The sequence below is a fragment of the Balaenoptera acutorostrata genome, chromosome 12 (genome assembly GCF_949987535.1).
Source record: "Balaenoptera acutorostrata chromosome 12, mBalAcu1.1, whole genome shotgun sequence".
In the NCBI taxonomy this organism is placed as follows: domain Eukaryota; kingdom Metazoa; phylum Chordata; class Mammalia; order Artiodactyla; family Balaenopteridae; genus Balaenoptera; species Balaenoptera acutorostrata.
The window spans coordinates 47,529,281-47,549,286 of NC_080075.1; the positions used below are offsets into that span (position 1 = coordinate 47,529,281).

Sequence of the window (20,006 nt, forward strand, 5' to 3'; positions counted from 1 at the left end):
CAGATGGTGGTTTCTCCCAACCCATTTACCTGTGGACAGGTTCTGAACGATGCCGGCCGCGGCTGCGTGGAAGATGATGTCAGCACCGTCGTTCAGGTAATGCAGGTTATTGCGACAGTCAAACCCTCTGTAGCCAAACACGTGGTCGAGAGCCAGCTCCTACATCCCCACACAAGGATGAAAGGGTCCTTAGAGGAAGTAACAGCACAGGAACAAACCCGCACTTCGGGAAAGCCACGCGTGTCATGGGAACCATGAGGCCGGTGAGAGAGCCAACCACTCACCCCTTGACCAGCTGGGGATACAGTGCAGCCCTTTCTTTACTTCCTTGACATGCTAGGGGGACAGGCTAACATGTAGAATTACAGTGAGTTTTCGAAATAAAAAAGATTTGCTTCCTTGCTTCTCAGGCGAGGCAAAGCCTACCAAGGTGATATCTGGTAAAGGTTACCCAGAAGTTTTACGTCTGCGCCTTGGCAGGTGCTCTCGAAGGTGCGCTGAATGGTGTCTCAGAGCTCTGCTCTGATTCACCCAGATGCAGCCGGGACCGGCAGAGCACAGCACTGAGGCAAATGCCATGCTCATTCTGTTGCTTGGTGCTTGCCCTACAAAGTTTCTACACCATTTGCATTCTTTTTTCCCCCAACAACCAGATACTGTTCTAGGTTTACAGTCTTTCTCTTCTTCCTGTCTTGTCTTCCATGACAAAAGCAGTGACTAATTCAGATCAGATCTGTTCTTTAATTCGACTTGACACACCTGTATTGTTGGCAGCTCTTCTGCACCGGGCACTCTGCTGGTTGGGGCTTGGTGGGGGAGGGATACAAGATTAAGAAGATGTGGGTCCCTTTTCTCTAGGTTCCCTGACTCTAGCCTTTTCTCTCACCAAAGCTTGCGGATTGCAAACATCAGATTAATTCTAAAATACCACAACACCTCCTTACTCAAAAGCATTCACTGACTTTCACTACCTATGGGAAAGTCCAAACTCCTTAAGTCGGCACAGTCAGGCCCTGCTCTCACATCTCCTGTGACCCTTGGTCAAGCTGACATGTGCATTTAGCCCATGTATCAGGAGCTTTCCTATTTTTATGACTCTTTTTTTTTTTTAATTATCTCTCACCTGGAAAGCCCTTCTCCTCCTTTCAACTGAGCGAGCAGCTACCCACCCCTAGTCTCTTCCCCACCCCATGTGTTTCCCAGAAACTGCGTGTGTAATATGTGATCCCCAGTCTAGGTGGACAACTGACTCAAGCTGGGCCAATCAGATAGTTTCTCCCAGGAATTCAGAATTGAGGACACTGGTAGGAGATGTAAAACTTGGGCACTGGATAGCACCACAGTCTACTAAAGAAGTTCAAGAAGTCTGCAGGAAAAGAGACGAATGCGTCAGGCATGCAGAAGGCCTTGCTGGGCAGAAAGAGGCACCATCTTGGCTTAGGGCAGCTTTTCAGCTCCTGGACCCTGTCTGTCCTGAAGTTCAGCTGTATTTCCTGACCTGTGCTCTGTTCTATAATAACCCCCCTGCAATATATTTCCCTTTTCCAATACAAATGTTTCAGATAGATTTTTCTGCCTCAGGAGTTCGGAGTGCAGCAGAGGAGAGAGATGAGTAAGAAACAATGGTAGTAGAGCCCTGACAAGGGTGTGGAGGAGGGGGTGTGGGGAGGGTGGAGTACAGGAGGTTTAGGGTGGGGAGCGTCAGGGAAGATTGCACAGAGGAGGGCTTGGAAGGGTGGGGTGTGGGGAGGGAAGAGGAGGAGCCTTCTGAGTATAAGGAGCTTGAAATCACAGGGGCCTGAAAGTCCCAGCCAGCTTCAGAGAGCATTCATGGCTTTGGGGTTAGAGACATGAGTTGCAGTGGAGAATCTCAGGTGATGAGCTAGGAAGGGGGCTCCTGGGTGAGGTTCTGAAACCATGAGCTTGGATCCCATCAGAAATGTGGGAACCTCCTGGGTCTTAAAGCTGGGGTGGGGCATGAAGAGTTGTATTTTCAAGAGCTAACTCTGTGGGCAGCAAGGCATGTGTCAAAGAGGAAAGGGAAAAGTCTGAAGGCAGAAAGAACAGTTAGGAGGCCTCTTTCAGAAAACAGCAGGTCCCCTGGAGCTGCCATCCTAACAACTGAGTTCAAAGCCCTCTCCACTTACTGGCTTGGTGATCTTGGGCTGGGGCCTAACATATCACTTGACTTCTCTGAGCTATACTGTTCTCATCTGTAAAATGGAACAATAATGGTACCTACCTTGTAGATGTGAGGCATGTGTGAAATACATGGTAGGAAGTATATATACAGCAAGGTACTGGCACACAGCAAGGGCTCACACAACATTAGAGACAGTGAATAAGCTCGCACTCTCCACGCACCCCAATCCCTGAGTGGTACTAGGTACAGGGAAAAGGGGCCAGGTCTGAAGGACATGGGACATTTTTGAGTTAGTACCCGTAGGATCTGGTGGCAGGGCTGAAGGAACGTGACCCAGGGGATGTGGGGATGTGACTCTGGTCACTGCTGGGGGACACAGTACTGTGTGGAAGGGAGAGAGGATAAGGGAGAGCCATCGGGACCAGTCAGGGTCACTTGAAGGCATCTGTGGCAGGGGTCCCCAACCCCCAGGCCACAGACCACTGCCTGTTAGGAACACGGCCGCACAGCAGGAGGTGAGCAGCGGGTGAGCGATAGAAGCTTCATCTGTATTTACAGTCACCCCCCATCGCTCTCATTACCACCTGAGCTCCGCCTCCTGTCAGATCAGCGGCGGCATTAGATTCTCATAGGAGCACGAACCCTACTGTGAACTGCACATGCGAGGGATTTAGGCTGTGGGCTCCTTATGAGAATCTAATGGCTGATGATATGAGGTGGAGCTGAGGCAGTGATGCTAGCGCTGGGGAGGGGCTGCAAATACAGATTATCATTAGCAGAGAGGTTTGACTGCACAGAGACCATAATAAATCAATTGCTTGCAGACTCATATCAAAACGCTATCCGTGAGTGGCAAGTGAAAACAAGCTCAGGGCTCCCACTGATTCTGCATTATGGTGAGTTGTATAATTATTTCATTATATATTACAGTGTAATAATAATAGAAATAAAGTGCACAATAAATGTAATGCACTTGAATCATCCCAAAACCATCCGCACCTCCCCCCCCCCTCAATCCGTGGAAAAACTGTCTTCCACGAAACCAGTCCCTGGTGCCCAAAAGGTTGGGGACCGCTGTGTGGGACTTGCAGATGGTGATGTCCACCAGGCAGATCTTAGAACATCGATATCAGATTAAAAGCAAAATCGTTTAGCCTCCTCACCTCAACCAGTTTCTTTTTTTTGGTGATATTGTTCTTCTGGAGTTTCTCAGGCTGGGGAGCCGCTCTGCTAACGGGTGGTCTAGAACAGAGAGTGGCCAAAAGAAGCACAGTGTTGAACAAAAGGCAGCAAGGTTGCTTGTCCAGCGAGGTCAGCTAAGACCAGTGCCAGGCTCTCTCCCCTCCCCCACTTGGAGGACCCCACGCCTGGGTTTGATCTGTCCTGCCCCCTCCCCCCCCCCCCCCCCCCCCGCCAGGAAAAGCTGTTTCTGACATTTTGGGTCCTGGATTCACAGGCACCGGGTTGGGCTTCCCCACACGTAAGGCATCACAGTCAGGGTCAGTCCCTTTCTCCTGGGAGCCAGGAAGAATGTGTGAGCCAGAGGGGCTGGTTTTAAAACTAAAGAGGAGCCTAAGTCTGGGAAGGAAGAGGCCACACTTCCTGAACCCACCGGCCATTCTTCAGACAGGGATGTACCAACACTGTTTAGAATTAGGTGGTCAGAGATCATGGCGTGTTGTGAAGTAGGACTTACAGGCCAGGCTTGGGAACGGGCCCTGAAGGCCAAGTGCCCAGGTCATTCTTGCCACACAAAAGGGCATGTAGGAAGCAAAGGCATGAAAGACAGAAGAAACTCTTCCAATGCCCTGTCCCTCAGGGCCATGGTCTACATTCAGCTGCTACCACCATGCCCGAGGTTACTTTTCCCTGCTTGGTTTTGGAGATCTGGGCCTCCAATTTTAATTAAGAGATTTCTTTAATGGGTAAGCCCTCAAGGACTTGTACACGAGGAGGGCGATCTTTTGGTAACATGGACGTCCCTCATATCAGACCTCTCGGAGTTTAGGGGCCCAGGGATGGACAGAAGGGACCTGCACCCGCTCCCGCCGCTTGTTCAAATCCGTTAGCTACGGCTCTCGGGCTATGCAAAGTAAAAGGATTACCTGGATCCCCTTGCAAGCAGCACACAAAGCCAAGTGAGAGACTTAGTACAGGTCAGAGCCACACTAGCAACCGTCTCACTCATGCACAAGCATCGTCCAAGTGAACAGACATTCCTGTGTGGCACACACCATGCTTCCCGAGCATGCCAGCAAAGGACTAAAGCAGAAATGAAAGAGTGCACCGCTCTACAAATTCAGAAAGCTCATACCCTGGCGTCTCTGGGCAAACTCTGCACTAAAGCGCCTACAGGATAGGGAGAAAAAAGGAAGCCTTGTCACTGCTTCCGCACCCTCTACAGACTTTGCCAATGCGCCTGGGGCCTCTGCTTATTTTAGAGTGTGCTGGGGAGAAACTTGTTGTCAGAAAAACAATCACATCCTCCTGGATGTCGTTGGGAGTTAGTTAGGCACAATGGCTGCTTTGTTTCTGAATCAAGTTCAACTAATAATTTAGCCTAATAATTCGCAGTGTTTCTTGGGAGGGCAGCTTGCCTGCTGGAACGGCTTGCGTTTTTGTGCTGGGGTGAAACAAGGGAGCTTTATTTTCTCAGAAACTCTTCAGTCAAAACATGTTATGCAATCATAAGTGATAATTGGACCAAATGGCATCATAATCACCACCGAAGAATGGGGAGAGAGTGCATCTCTGCAAAACGACACCCCCGGCTGACATCATCGCCGCCAAATTGAGCAAAAGCGGGAGGCCGGGGGCAGGCCAGTTTTCACAATTAGACTGCCTTCGCATTAATTATCGCTTCCCGGGACATCTGCTCTTTCTTCTGTTTTAGTGGAACTTTTAAATGAAATCCGTGGGTTTCTTCTTCCACCTAAGAGTGTTTGAATGTATGACAAAAGCAAGCCAAGGTCTGAGATGGGAGCAAGGGGACACTGGGACTAGAGCACGGTTCATAAGGCAGAATTTGAGATTACACGCAGGGCTCGTTTTCAGGGCATACACAGGTTGTATAATATGTCACATATTATACAGTGTTTACAGAGTATGCATACAAGCACAACCACTGTGTATTTATATATACAGGAGATTGTGTATATATATACACGTAGAGGCAATCCGATGCTTTTTTTCACCTTGATTTTCAGTTAAAAACTGAAAAGTAAAGCAATCTCAGAATGTTTCTTTCTTATTTCACAAGCATGTTTACAGCTGTATTGCTTCAAAACTGAAGATGAGGGGGCAAAAGGCAGAAACCTGCATTGTGGCAAATTCAGCAGAGTGTTAAGTATAGACCCTTCACGGTTGTGAATTCTGCATGAACGCTTAGTTCTAGATGCTCATCGAACACCTGGGCTTTTGCAGAGTGCTGTGCATACTTACTTGACAATTCCCTGCCTCCAAAGGAAAGCAAGTTAAAACACAATACAAGCATTAAAGGCTTCTTTCCAGGCATCTCTAAACAGGGTTCATAACATCAGATGTGGTAGGGACTGCCAACAATTTCAAACACAGCCAAACGCTGGAGGTTTAGCATTTTTCAGTGGATCTAAATCCTTCCAGATTCAGATTCCTTTGGAAATGTGACTCTGAAAAGCTTTGCTGAGGTGGGAAAGAGTAGAGTGTGTGAGAACATTCACTCACTTTTCAGTCCAATAAACTCTTTATAGCTGGTTGTTCCCAGCTGGCACACAGGACGGGAGAGGGAGGAAGGCCGTGAGTGCAACTGGGGATCAGCAGGGAGGTGCAGAGAGGTTAAGGGCTGGGAAGGCGAGCGGCGGGGTGAGGGGTGGGAGGAGCAGAGACACGAAGGGGCCTCAGGGGGGCAAGTGGGGCTCTGAAGAGACTCGGGGAAACAAAGGAGAAAGAGTTTCCATTGGGAAAGAAATTTAAGGAGGGAACCTGGCAAGAGAGCAAGCCAATTGGATAATCAGGAGAGAGGAGGAAGGACAGGCTTGAGCTTGGAGAGGGCGGGAGTTCAGCTATTCGAGTAAGAGAGGGAGGAGGAGAGGCCTGGGAGCTCAAGTGTGTGACGTGGTGTTAAGTCACGAGGCAGCCCTATTCCTCCCCAGTGCTGGGGGTGCAAGCTGCTGGAGACCCACCCCACTCCCGTGAGTGGAGTCACCACCCCAGGCCCCATGCTCCCTGTGGGCATGGAAGGACCGTGACAGGTCAATCCCGGCTGCAACCCCACTGCCCAGCAGCTCGGCTGCTGAAGAGAAAGCTTAGATACACTTGAAGACATGTGAGTGTTACCCTGACACAGGCTCTCAGCCCACAAAGGGCCCCAAGGGTGGCCAGCGCCCAGGTATTCACCTCCCCGCCCATCATCCCGCCCTGGGGTGCTGGGCTGGCAGAGCAAGGGGTGGAGCAGAGTACACGATGACCTGAGATGCACAGAAGAGGGTTCAATGCCAGGGCTCTTAGGGCAGCTTCTGAAATGACTGAGGAGGTCAAGGAAGTCAGTCACGACCCAAGACGAGCGCAACGTGAGAGCCAACTAGGGAGGAAGGCTCAGAAAGCCTGTGAGAAACAAAGTCATTCCAAGCAGCTTCTATAAAGAGAGGTGCGGGTGTGGAGGAACTCAGCTACATTTCGCCAAGAAATGCAAGTTTGGAATTGTTTTTAGCGTAGTTAGTCAGACGATGTTCAAAGTGTCCTTGGAGGAAACGTAGCTTTCTTCAGATTCCAAAATGTGCTATTAAAATGCTCTAAGAGTTTTCAAAATGTCTTGGGAAACCCAGCTATCCTTGATCCTGGTTCCAGGTGGGAACCAGAGGGTGATGTGAGAACTGTTTTAGAACTGTCCTCCAACAAGATCTATCACCCACATGGATGGGCTGCAGGGACTCAGTGAATCCCCTGACATGCATGCCAAATTGTGTTTGTACATGTACATTTTGCTGGGGAAAGGAGGCATGTTTTAATTATATTTTCAAAGATGTCTGGAGGGAGAGACAGACAGACAGACAGAGAGGGGGATTGGGATCAATTAAGAACCACTGCTCCAGGAAGAGTCCAGGTTTAGGAAAAGTCTCCAAAGCCATGGGAGCTCTCTATTATCAAAACAAAAGGAACTGGATTCTGTTAAATGTATTCCCATGTTTTCTAGAACCATCTGTAGAGCTGCTCAGTGAAGAAGTGGAGTTGAAAGAAGGGTGTCAGGCAGGGGAACTATGCGCTACCCTAAGAGAACCCTTCTATCTTGAAAATGCTCTTGACTGAAGCCTATAACACAGCCCTTTTTAACAAAATAGAGGTATCGTCCCAGACTTGGCCATTTTAGGTGAACATCAAATTATTTGGGTGAAAAATTGAGGGCATAAAGGATGGCGTAGAGGAAGTACAAGTAAAGGTGAAGACTACTGAAGAGGCCAGTGCAATAATCCAAGAGAGGGACGATGTATACCTGGACTAAAGCAGTGGTTGTGGAGAAGGAAACAAGTGAGTATTTAAGGAAATACTGGTGAAGTATACTGCAAAGACTTTATAATCGATTAGCTCCAGGGGATGAAGGCGGAAGAGCAATTCAAGTGGAACACCAGTTTTCTGCTTGGGCCTCCAGGTGGATGGTGGCACCACTGACTGAGACAGGAGAAGACTTTTGAGGGAAGATGATGAGTTCCATTTTGGCATGTCAAACTTTGGACATCTGTGGGTTGGCTATACTAGCTGGAGGTTAAACTGAGAGGTGGGACTCAGACATATGACTTTGGGAATCATCAGCCAATAGGTGGAATATATGAACCAGGGAGAGAGTGTAAGGTGAAAAAAGAGAATGGCCAAAGGTGAAATCCTAAGGACCAATAGCATGTGAGGGGCTGGAAGAGGAAGCAGAGATAGGGCCCTGAGAAGGAATGGTTGGAGGAGGGCCAGAAGAGATTGTTTCCAAAAGGTAAGTGACAGAAGAATATCTAAAACCGCACTGTCCAATATGGTATCACTGGCCACATGCGGCTCTTGAGCACTTGAACTGTGGCTTGTCCACATTAAGATGTGTTATAACTGCAAAATACACACCAGGTTTCGAAGACCTAGTAAAAATAATTTAAAAAGAATATAAAATATGAATTATTTTTATATCGATTACACATCAAAAAGACATTTTTATATTTTGGGTTAAATAAAATACATTATTAAAATTAGTTTCACCATCTCTTTTAATTTTTGCAATGTGGCTACTAGAAAAATCAGATACAATGGCTTGCATTATATTTCTATTGAACAATGCTACTCTAGAAGAAACAAGTTTGTCCTTTAAACAAGACAAAGAGGAGAATGGATTGGATTTGGGAATTAGAGAGTCACCATGACAGATGGAATGGCTGGAGAGTGATGGAGAGACATGGTAAGGTCTTGGTGAGAAGGAGAAAAGGGAGGAAACGTGAGGGTGGGAATATGTGTATAAGTGTAAAAGCTCAGCCAAAGGTCTTGTTTTTCTCCTGAAGAGAGTTAGGTGGGGATGGGAAAGACTGGAATGTGTTTCTTGGCTGAGGACATGGATCCAGTTTTGGGCAAGTGGCAGAGGAGACATAGGAAAGAGGAGAGATGATGAGGGAGCTCAGATGGATGGGAGGCTGGGGTCCAAGCACCAGCTTGAAGGAGGGACCAGCCTTGAAGAGGAGGAGAGACTCACTTCCTCTGGGAGGAGAAGGAAGGAGGTGAATAGTTTTTGTGGGGTGGAGAATAGAAAGGACTCTGGTAAGGGTAATTGGTACCAATGTGATTTTCTAGTCAGAAGAGTGGAGGCATGGGGTTGTAGGAGAAATATAGGAAGGGAGAGCAGAGAGGACTGGAAGAGTGGCATTTAAGGAGGCAAAAAGTGAGGCCAGGAGGGAGCTGATGAAAAAAATGGAGGTGTCTAGACACTGGCTGTCTTGATGAGGATGAAGATCAGGTGTTCTGGGCACGAGAAATCTAGAGGAGAGAAGGGTAAGTCATGGAGAGAGGAGCTACGGGTGATGACGTAAGCCACAACACAGCAGGAGCTGGGGTCGGCCAGTTGACCACTAGCCAAACAGAGACAGGAAGTTGATAAACGACACGAACTGGGAGGGGGAGAAGATGGCAGAGCATGATGTGAACTTCAAAGGAGTGGGTGGGGCTGGTTAGAGAGCATGCCGATATGCGTCACACACACCTGCAAGAAAGCCGGATCCTCCACACCTTACACCCAGTGACATCGTTTCAAGGGGCACAAATCGTGCACCCTAACAACTGCTTCTGCAAATACCTTCTCAGTTATCACATCAGGACCACATAGTGGTAAAAAGCACGAGGGTAAACGACCCTAGTATCACCCATTCCTCCAAATGGAGGTCTGAGAGATGTTCAGAGACTTGATTAAAATAATAGGACCCAACTCTGCCAGTGTCTTCTGAGAGAGAGAGAGAAACTCCCTCTTGGTAGAAAAGCGCTTACACATTTGTGATATGTTCTTTAGCTCCATGTGCAAGTGGGTTTGAGTCAACTGATTCCACTGTAGGAGTATGATTTCCTAGGTGTGTTAATCTATTAAAAAGTCATTTTTTAGCACTTCATAGCACCTCTGCATTTTTATGCCCTGGAACATTCTTTGTGATAAAAAATGAGCAAATTATTTTCTAATGAATGGCAGGCTAAGTTCCTAAAATTATCAGTTACATAGAAGTCTTTACTTTGCTTCAAACAACACAGAAAATCAAGGGGTGTGAAAAGGGAAAATCATTTATGAAGGTAGCATTAAATTCCCTTAAACATCACTAACCATTCAGCTTTCAGAAGAGTTACATGGCAAACAACAGGCCTTTGAAATGATTAATTTCAGCATATCGGGGTTTAATAGATATTGTAACTTCAGTTCCTTCCACCTCGTTAGAGAACAAGAAACTTGCCACCTTCCACCTGCTCAGGGCAGCTCTGAGTGTAGAACTCTCACAGAATTAAGGGATTCAGTGAAGAAGAATAATTTAGCCTGGAGAGAAATGCTCTGGAGTAGCAGAGCATTGCCCCGTTTGCCCTCCACATGCGCAATCACCCTCCCAGAGTGAGATTTGAGTTTAGCTCACATGCAACACATATGCAACTGCAGGGCTCTGTACCAAATCTTAGGCTCTTTACGGTCCCTCCACCGTGGGATGGAGTGGCTTTAACAGATCTCAGTACGGTAAATTCAGCAGCACCTGCTAGCATGACTGTCAGTTCTTAGAAACTCTTACACTACAAGCTCACAAAGCATCTACTGATCAATGATGACAAAGGGCTTCTGTCAGGCCAGGGAAGCTGAGGAAAGTGCCAGGAGAGCTGGGCTGTTTATTCGTTGACGTCACCATGGATGGGAGCATTGTCCCGCTTCATCATGCTCATCAAGCCTCAGGCAAACTTGAAATGTGGATTTACTGATTAAAATAAGGCATTTTTCAAAAATTGGGGGCAGGTTCTCTCAGCAGACTTCTGTCCTCACACATAGCACGAAAGGTAAAAAGAGAAACTGGGATTACCTATAGATGGTGGTTTGTTTCAATTCAGGGAACTCTATCTAAACGTTTCCCATATTTTTACACTTTGCCACTTGGGAGCATGTTCTTTGTTTCATTGTAAATCTGTTGACTAAGAAGCTTTGTCTATAAAAAGAACTTTTCAGTTCTTTTTGCCTCGGGTTATTTAAATAGATTTAAACCAAATAAACATTTAATTCCTAATGGACGGAGGGTATGAAGATAAAAAATCATTTAACCAAGAGCAGTTCCATGGCAAGATGGGGCATCATTCAATTCTACATGGGTCACACCTTTCACCACAAAAGTAAGACCACCCATCGGTGCTAACAAAACGAAGGTAAAAGTGGTTTGCTGACAAAAAACAGATTTGTAGACCATTTTGAGGACAGATTAATTTACTTAAATATGCAGAGAAGCAGGCTAAGTAAATGTGTCCATTCATCTACTCACTGAAGAAATATTTGTTCACTATGTACAAGGCACTGTGTGAGGCACATGGTGGTGACCATGATAGACACAGGACTGACCCTTGATAAACTGAGAGTCGCATAGACAAAGTTTATAATTCAGTGGAACTTTAACTAGCTTGATACCATGGACCCATATATTAAGGAACTAAGGATTAAAGGCAGCTATTAATTTGGGGCTGAAACGAAAAACATAAAACTAAAGCAAACCAATCCCCCTAAACATGATGTACAGTTTTCTTCATAGGATTTTCTTTTTGTTTAAGTTCACAAATCTGTACAAATTGATTTGGAAAGGATATGAGATAATAGAAGTAGATAAGCTTTAGAGCCTTCCCAATTCAGCCATAAGCATGGTTTAAGAAAAAGTTTGGAAAACCCTAGTGCTAGACCACTCTGTTTTGAGGTCATTTGGTGCTAGGACCTGTCAATCCAGAGAAGAGGGGGCCACCATTTATAGAAGGCTCAGAATCTGCTTCTAATCTTTGTTTGTAAAAGCTTCTTGATTTCCTAAGGAACATATGGCCTAGATTGAGAGTAAATATGTACCAGAGGGACTGAAAGATTAATGTAAGAGTATTCACAGATTCCTTCTTTATAATCCCCTGCTAAGAATAGTTCTGGCACTGCCACCTCAGTGTTTCCTCATACTGGCTAGCTGAAATGGATGAAGGGTGAGGTTGCCTTGTGGGGGAAGGCAGTCTGTGGAGTGGAAAACATTCTTTTCCCGTCCCCTCACCATGGAGGATTGGGAGAAGGATTCCACTCAGGACACAACCCCCCCACCTTCAATACATGCCTGGGGGTGCTCAAACCACCCTCCCCAGAGTGAGGCACTAGAGGGAGGGGGAGGACAAAGATCACCCTTCAGGATCCTGATTTGCCTGCAAATCCACAAGCAGGGGTTACTGAAAGATAATGAGATGCTGACAGCCAAATGGGTGAATATTGCAAGGGGCCCCTGGTGCCTGGGGATGAGTCCCTGTCCATGGGAACTGTTGGAGGCACTGCTCATTCAACCACATGAAAGGAAACTTGTAGCATATATGACTGAGCAGGGAAGTTGCCTGATCCCCTAGATCCCTCCTAAACACTCACTGTCATATTCTCCCTGCCAAAGGAGACAATGATCCTCAATGCCACAGAGATGTAGCTTAGGAGTAAGGGTCTCTCCACTTAAGGCTGGTGTTTGAAATTGCCTAAAGGCAGAATCCTTTAACCTGAGAGCTGGAAGGGGCCAGGAGTGTCCATTATTTAGAGACAGAAATTTCCAAACTGCATTATGAATATAAAGACAAGATGCTGACAAGATCTTAGACTTTGATACCTAATCCATGGGTGTCAGTTGGAAATCAACTGGAAATCAACCTAAAACTTGTTGTTAAGGAGTTTATTCATTCATTCAACAAATATTTACGGAGTGATGGCACTGTTATCAAATTTGGAGATAAAGTAGTATATCAGAAGTTTTGCTTTCACAGAGATGACATCCTAGTTTGAGGAGAGGGGTTAAGAAGAATCTCCTAATCTGGTAAACAACAAAGGCCTGTGATTGTTCAACTCTTAAGGCAATCCTCAGACCTCCATCCAACAGGACTAGGATTAAAAAAGAAGTGGCATTAATCCTACTTCTGACACCAATCCCACATCCCACTTCTTGTTTTTTTTTTTATTTTTATTTTTGGCTGCCACCCATGGCATGCAGAACTTCCCTGATCCCTGGTTTAGGGATCAAACCACAACCCGTGCAGTGGAAGTTCAGAGTCTTAACCAGCAGACCACCAAGGAAGTCCACCAATCCCACTTCTGATTGCCTGAAGCCCTTGCCAGAATGCAGTCAGCCACTTTCCAGGTAAACACTGGATATCTACTGAGGTTTTAGGTGTAAGAGAAAATCCAAGGGCAGCTAAATTTTGCTTTGACTCTCACTGAGCCAACTCTTTTTGTAAAAGTCAGAGATGTGAGAACAAAAAAACAAGGGAAATGGAAAGATGTGAAAGGTTTCAAATGTTGGGGAGGTAATGGTAGTAATAATAAAGTTGATATAAAACTGTCATTAACTAACTTTTACTTTAAAAAATGGCCAAGATGGAGACTGATTTCAAATTAAAAATTTTAAATGTGAGGATTTCTACTTTAAAATATGTGTACTATCCCACTGAAGAAAAGCCCAGAATTAGATGGCTTCGCTGGTAAATTCTACCAAACATGTAAAGAAGAATTAACACCAATCCTTCTCAAACTTTTCCAAAAAAATGAAGAGGAGGGAACACTCCCAAACTCATTTTACGAGACCAGCATTATCCTGATACCAAAAACAGAAAAGAACACTACTAGAAAAGAAAAGTATAGGCCAATATCTCTGATGAATACAGATGTAAAAATTCTCAAGCACATACTAGCAAACCGAATTCAGCAGCACATTAAAAGAATCATTCACCATGATCAAGGGGGATTTATCCTGGGGATGCAAGGATGGTTCAACATATGCAAATCAATCAGTGTGATACATCATATTAACAGAATGAAAGAAAAGAAATATATGATAATCTCAATAGACGTGGAAAAAGCATTTTACAAAATTCAACATCCATTCATGATAAAAACTATTAACAAATTAGGAATAGAAGGAACATATCTCAACAAAATAAAGGCCACATAAGACAGGCCCATAGCTAATATCATACTTAATGGTGAAAGGTTAAAAGCTTTTCCTCTAATATGAGGAACAAGACAAGGGTGCCACACTATTCAACATAGTACTGGAAGTCCTAGCTAGAGTAATCAGGTAAGAAAAAGAAATAAAAGTATCAGAATTGGAAAGGAAGAAATAAAATTGTCTCTATATTCAGATGACATGATTTTACATACAGAAAATCCTAAAGACAACCATAAACCTGTTAAATCTAATCAATGATTTCAGTAAAGTTACATGATACAAATTAACACAGAAAAATCAGTAGTGTTTCTATATACTAACAACAAACTTTCAGAAAAAGGAATAAAGAGATCAACCACATTTACAAGAGCATCAAAAACAAAATACTCAGGAATAAATTTAATTATGGAGGTGAAAGATCTCTACTCTGAAAACTACAAGACACTGATAAAAGAAATTGAGGAAGAGGCAAATAAATGGAAAGGTATCTCATGTTCATGCATTAGAAGAGTATTGTTAAATTGTCAATACTACAAAAACCATCTATAGATTAAATGCAATCCCTGTCAAGGTTCCAATGGTGGGACTTCCCATGTGGCGCACTGGTTAAGAATCTGCCTGCGAATGCAGGGGACATGGGTTTGAGCCCTGGTCCAGGAAGATCCCACATGCTGCAGAGTAATTAAGCCCCTGTGCCACGACTACTGAGCCTGCACTCTAGAGTCCATGAGCCACAACTATTGAGCACATGTGCTGCAGCTACTGAAGCCTGCATGCCTAGAGCCTGTGCTCCACAACAAGAGAAGCCACCGCAATGAGAAGTCCATGCACCGCAATGAAGAGAAGCCCCTGTTCGCTGCAACTAGAGAAAGCCTGCACGCAGCAATGAAGCCCCAACACAGCCAACACTAAATAAATAAATAAATAAATAAAAATTTATATTAAAAAAAAAGATTCCAATGGCATTTTTTACAGAAGTAGAACACTCCTAAAATTTATCCAGAACCACAAAAGACCCTGAATACTCAAAGAAATCCTGAGAAAGAAGAACAAAGCAGGAGGCATCACACTTCCTGACTTCAAGCTATACTATAAAGCTATAGTCATCAAAACAGTATGGTATCAACATAAAAGCAGACAAATAGACCAATGGAACAGAATCAAGAGACCAGATATAAACCCAAGCATATACAGTAAACTAACATTTGACAAGGGAGCCAAGAATACTCAATGGAGAAAAGACAGTGTCTTCAATAAATGGTTCTGGGATAACTGGATAGTCACATGTAAAAGAATGAAACCAGACCCATAGCTTACACCACTCACAAAAATTAACTCCAAATGGATTAAAGACATTTAAATGTAAGACCTGAAACCATGAAACTCTTAGAAGAAAATATAGGAACAAAGCTCTTTGATATGAGTCTTGGTAATGATTTTTTGGATACAACACCTAAAGGGCAAGAAACAAAATAAAAAATAAGACTAAACTAAACTAAAAAGCTTCTGCACAGTAAAGGAAATCATCAACAAAGTGAAGAGACAATCTATGGAATGGGAAAAATATTTGCAAACCATATATTGACAAAGGGTTAATATCCAAAATATATTTAAAAACTCATACAACTCAATAACAAAAAACCAAATAATCCCATTAAAAAATGGGCAAAGGACCTGAATAGACATTTCTCCAAAGAAAATACATGAAAGGCCAACAGGTACATGAAAATATGCTCAACATCACTAGTCATTAGGGAAATACAAATTAAAACCATAATGAGATATCACTTCATGCCTGTTAGAATGGCCATCATCAAAAAGACAAGAGATAACAAATGCTGGCATGGATGTGAAGAAAAGGGATCCCTTGTGCACTGTTGGTGGGAATGTAAATTGGTGCAACCACTATGGAAAAAAGTACGGAGGAGCCTCAAAAAATTAAAAATAGAACTACCATATGATCCAGCAATTACACTTCTGAATTGTATCCAAAGGAAATGAAAAACACTAACTCGAAAATATATCTGTACCCCTATATGCACAGTAGCATTACTTACAAGAGCCAAGACATAGAAACAACCTAAGTGCCCATCAATGAATGAAATGGACAAAGAAGTTGTGGTATACACACATACACACAATTACTAGAGTTACCCATAATTTATAAGTAAACTACATCAAACCAGTGCTAAGACAATACAATTTAAGGGTTAAAAGCTAACTTTTCTAATTCAGATTTTTTTTTTTAAGGGAGAGATGACCTTGCCAGTCTGAGATAAACAGTAGAGGCTAGCAGGAAGCCCAAAGCCTTTCTGAGGGAAGAAAAAAATATGCTTTAGCTTGGTATTTTGATTTGTGATTTGTGACTGTAAGTTATGCAGCTTCTAAGGTGAGAAAACAGGGGTGGAGGGTTTGAACCTCTCATTCTTTTCGTAAAAGGTGGAAAATGCTATAACACGCAAGACGATGTTATAAAGATGGTATAGAAATAGAAGGGGTTAAGTCCCACATTCTTTTATTCATCCCTGGACAGATAGCCAGAAGCTGCAAGCCTCAGCACTTGTTAATAAAGGACCCTGGAAAAATACAGACTGCTGACTGAGGTGCATTGAGAAAACAACCCCTCAGCTAACTATTACATCCACTTAGAAAAATAAAAATTAGTGAATACTTTAATGCCTATTTCCATAAAAATAGTTTAATTTGTATTTATTTTGTATCTTTTATCATAAAGTTGGAGTTTTGTCTGAATACAGGTTCCAACTGAATAAATTAAATAAAAACCTCCATTATTACTGTTCCCCATTCAGATGGTTAATCTAAGCAGTTAGGTGAGGAGGAGGTGGGGACATGGCCCCACCAGATGCAACTAGGAAGACTAATGGCTGGTCAGCATATTTGGATTTTTTTTAATTAATGTTTTTTTAAAATTATTTTTAAATTTTTATTTATTTTATTTTTGGCTGTGTTGGGTCTTCGTTGCTGCATGGGCTTTCTCTAGTTGTGGTGAGTGGGGGCTACTCTTCATTGTGGTGCGCGGGCTTCTCATTGCAATGGCTTCTCTTGTTGCGGAGCACGGGCTCTAGGCACGCAGGCTTCAGTAGTTGTGACACGCAGGCTCTAGAGCACAGGCTCAGTAGTTGTGGCACATAGGCTTAGTTGCTCCGTGGCATGTGGGATCTTCCCGGACCAGGGCTCGAACCTGTGTCCCCTGCATTAGCAGGTGGATTCCTAACCACTGTGCCACCAGGGAAGCCGCATATTTGGATTTTAATAAAAGACCATATCCCACATTTGGAGATATTATTAGATCCTATCTAGAAATTAAGAAAATGCTTTTGTGATTCATTTCTGTGGTCATCACCCAGTTACCACAGGAGGCAAAACTGGGGTTGCATGGTATTTTGATCCACACAAGAAAATGGATATTGGTACCAAACATTTCCATAGTTTTAAGTTTCTAACTTCTGTTTTTTTGTCTTAATGTGAAAATAAAAATCTCTGGAGATGGGCCAAAGATGTTTAAACACTATTTTTAAAGATACTGTGGAACCTCCTAGAGTAACGGAAATAAAAACAAAAATAAACAAATGGGACTTAATTAAACTTAAAAGCTTTTGCACAGCAAAGGAAACCATAAACAAGACGAAAAGACAACCCTCAGAATGGGAGAAAATATTTGCAAATGAAACAACAGACAAAGGATTAATCTCCAAAATACACAAACAGCTCATGCAGCTCAACATCAAAAAACAAAAAACCCAGTTAAAAAATGGGTGGAAGACCTAAATAGACATTTCACCAAGGAAGACATACAGATGGCCAAGAGGCACATGAAAAGATGCTCAACATCACTAATTATTAGAGAAATGCAAATCAAAACTACAATGAGGTATCACCTCACACCACTCAGAATGGCCATTATCAAAAAAGCTAGAAACAATAAATGCTGGAAAGGGTGTGGAGAAAAGGGAAACCTTCTGCACTGTTGGTGGGAATGTAAATTGATATAACCACTGTGGAAAACAGTATGTGGATTCCTTAAAAAACTACAAATAGAACTACCATGCAACCCAGCAATCCCACTACTGGGCATATACCGTGAGAAAACCATAATTCAAAAAGAGACATGTACCACAATGTTCATTGCAGCACTATTTACAATAGCCAGGACATGGAACCAACCTAAATGTCCGCTGACAGATGAATGGATAAAGAAGATGTGGCACATATATACAATGGAATATTACTCAGCCATAAAAAAGAAACGAAATTGAGTTATTTGTAGTGAGGTGGCTGGACCTAGAGTCTGTCATAGAGAGTGAAGTAAGTCAGAAAGAGAAGAACAAATACCACACGCTAACGCATATATATGGAATCTAAAAGAAAAAAAAAATGGTACTGATGAATCTAGTTTCAGGGCAGGAATAAAGAGGTAGACGTAGAGAATGGACTTGAGGACTTGGGGTGGGAGGGGGAAGCTGGGGCAAAGTGAGAGTAGCAACAACATATATACACTACCGAGTGTAAAATAGTTGGCTGGTGGGAAGCAGCAGCATAGCGCAAGGAGATTGGCTCGGTGCTTTGCGCGATGACCTAGAGGGGTGGGATAGGGAGGATGGGAGGGAGGCTCAAGAGGGAGGGCATATGGGGACATGTGTATGCATATGGCTGATTTGCTTTGTTGTGCAACAGAAACTAAAACAGTATTGTGAAGCAATTATACTCCAATAAAGATCTATTAAAATAAATAAATAAATAAAATAAAATAATGCAAAAATGATACTGTGGAATATAAAAATATAATGTGACTATAAAATATTGATTTTATAAAAAGCTGTAATTCTCATCTTTTATGAGTTGATTCTTGAGGCACTCCTAGACAGTGGTGTAAAAACTACGGCTCATCAAAACTGTCCCACTTAAATTAGGTAAAGTTTTAAGTGTCTCTAATAATTCTTGATATTGATTTGGCTGTATTTACTGCCATCTTTGATTGTATATATACAGTTATAATATTAGGTAATAAACACCTTTACACATTCAAAGGCATTTATAAAGGATAGTAATTACTGTTCAATATTAAAATGGCCTGAAGTTCTCTCCTGTGATAATAACACCAGTTTCCATTAGGAAAATAATTAAAGGAGAATGAGCCGATATTTTCCATGCGCCCCTCCAAAATCTACCCTCCACCCTTCTCTCCTGTTCTGTGCCCTCCATGGCTGGGCTGTTGTGGACTGTATCAATGGACTGTCTTGCCCTTCAGGTTCTGACTGGATTCAGCTAAAGAGAGGCACCAGTAGAAGATTAGTGAGTGAGAGGAGAATGCAATTGAGGCATCTATTCCTTCAGTACCTCCTTGCTGGGACTCACGCTAGTTACCTTCAACCCTCCCCCTTAGGTCTCAGCTCCTGTAAGGTGGCCTGCTCCCACAACTACCTTCTCCATGTCTGGCAAGAGCTTCCTGCCCTTGCCCCTTCTGTCCCTGGGATGGTAATGACTTACTATCCCCAAGATGCTACCCCATCCCTATTGTTTCTTTTCTTTTCTTTTTTTTTAAAATTTATTTTATTATTTTATTTTTTGGCTGTGTTGGGTTTTCGTTGCTGCATGTGGGCTTTCTCTAGATGTGGTGAGCGGGGGCTACTCTTCGTTGCGGTGCGAGGGCTTCTCATTGCAGTGGCTTCTCTTGTTGCAGAGCATGGGCTCTAGGCGCGCAGGCTTCAGTAGCTGTGGCACGTGGGCTCAGTAGTTGTGGCTCACGGGCTCTAGAGCGCAGGCTCAGTAGTTGTGGTGCATGGGCTTAGCTGCTCCGCGGTATGTGGGATCTTTCCGGACCAGGGCTTGAACCCGTGTCCCCTGCATTGGCAGGCAGATTCTTAACAACTGTGCCACCAGGGAAGCCCCCCTATTGTTTCTTTTAATCCTGCCCACACCTTTGCTAACAGTCCCTTCCTTAAGCTCTCCCCAAATTACTTCCTTTTCAGAGAATCTTTCTTTCTTGCTGGGGTCACAACTGACACAGAGAGTTTAGGCCAAGTGTGAAAGACTTAGGTTATTCCTTTCACTGTCTACCACTTTTATGAAATTCTATCTAAGATATTAGGTGTCTTATATTTATATATTCTTTGAAGCCAACTCTAGGGAGCCTGAGCCAAGAATCAAAACCAGAAAAGAAAGATTTCTGAAGTTTTAGA

At 43.6% G+C, this 20,006-nt stretch overlaps 1 protein-coding gene across 2 annotated transcripts in view; it reads right to left on the bottom strand.

The window, feature by feature from the left end:
• Nucleotides 1-20,006, bottom strand: part of EML6 (EMAP like 6) — a 364,638-nt gene that overhangs the window by 24,239 nt on the left and 320,393 nt on the right. For both annotated transcript variants that reach the window (XR_003624099.2, XM_057558732.1), the window contains 2 exons: nt 3,307-3,385; nt 30-159 (listed from right to left, as the gene is read on the bottom strand). Coding sequence is in view for 1 of the 2 variants with exons in the window: in XM_057558732.1 (XP_057414715.1) it covers nt 30-159; nt 3,307-3,385 (209 nt within the window). In the remaining variant the exon portion in view is untranslated. The remainder of the gene's footprint in view (nt 1-29; nt 160-3,306; nt 3,386-20,006) is intronic.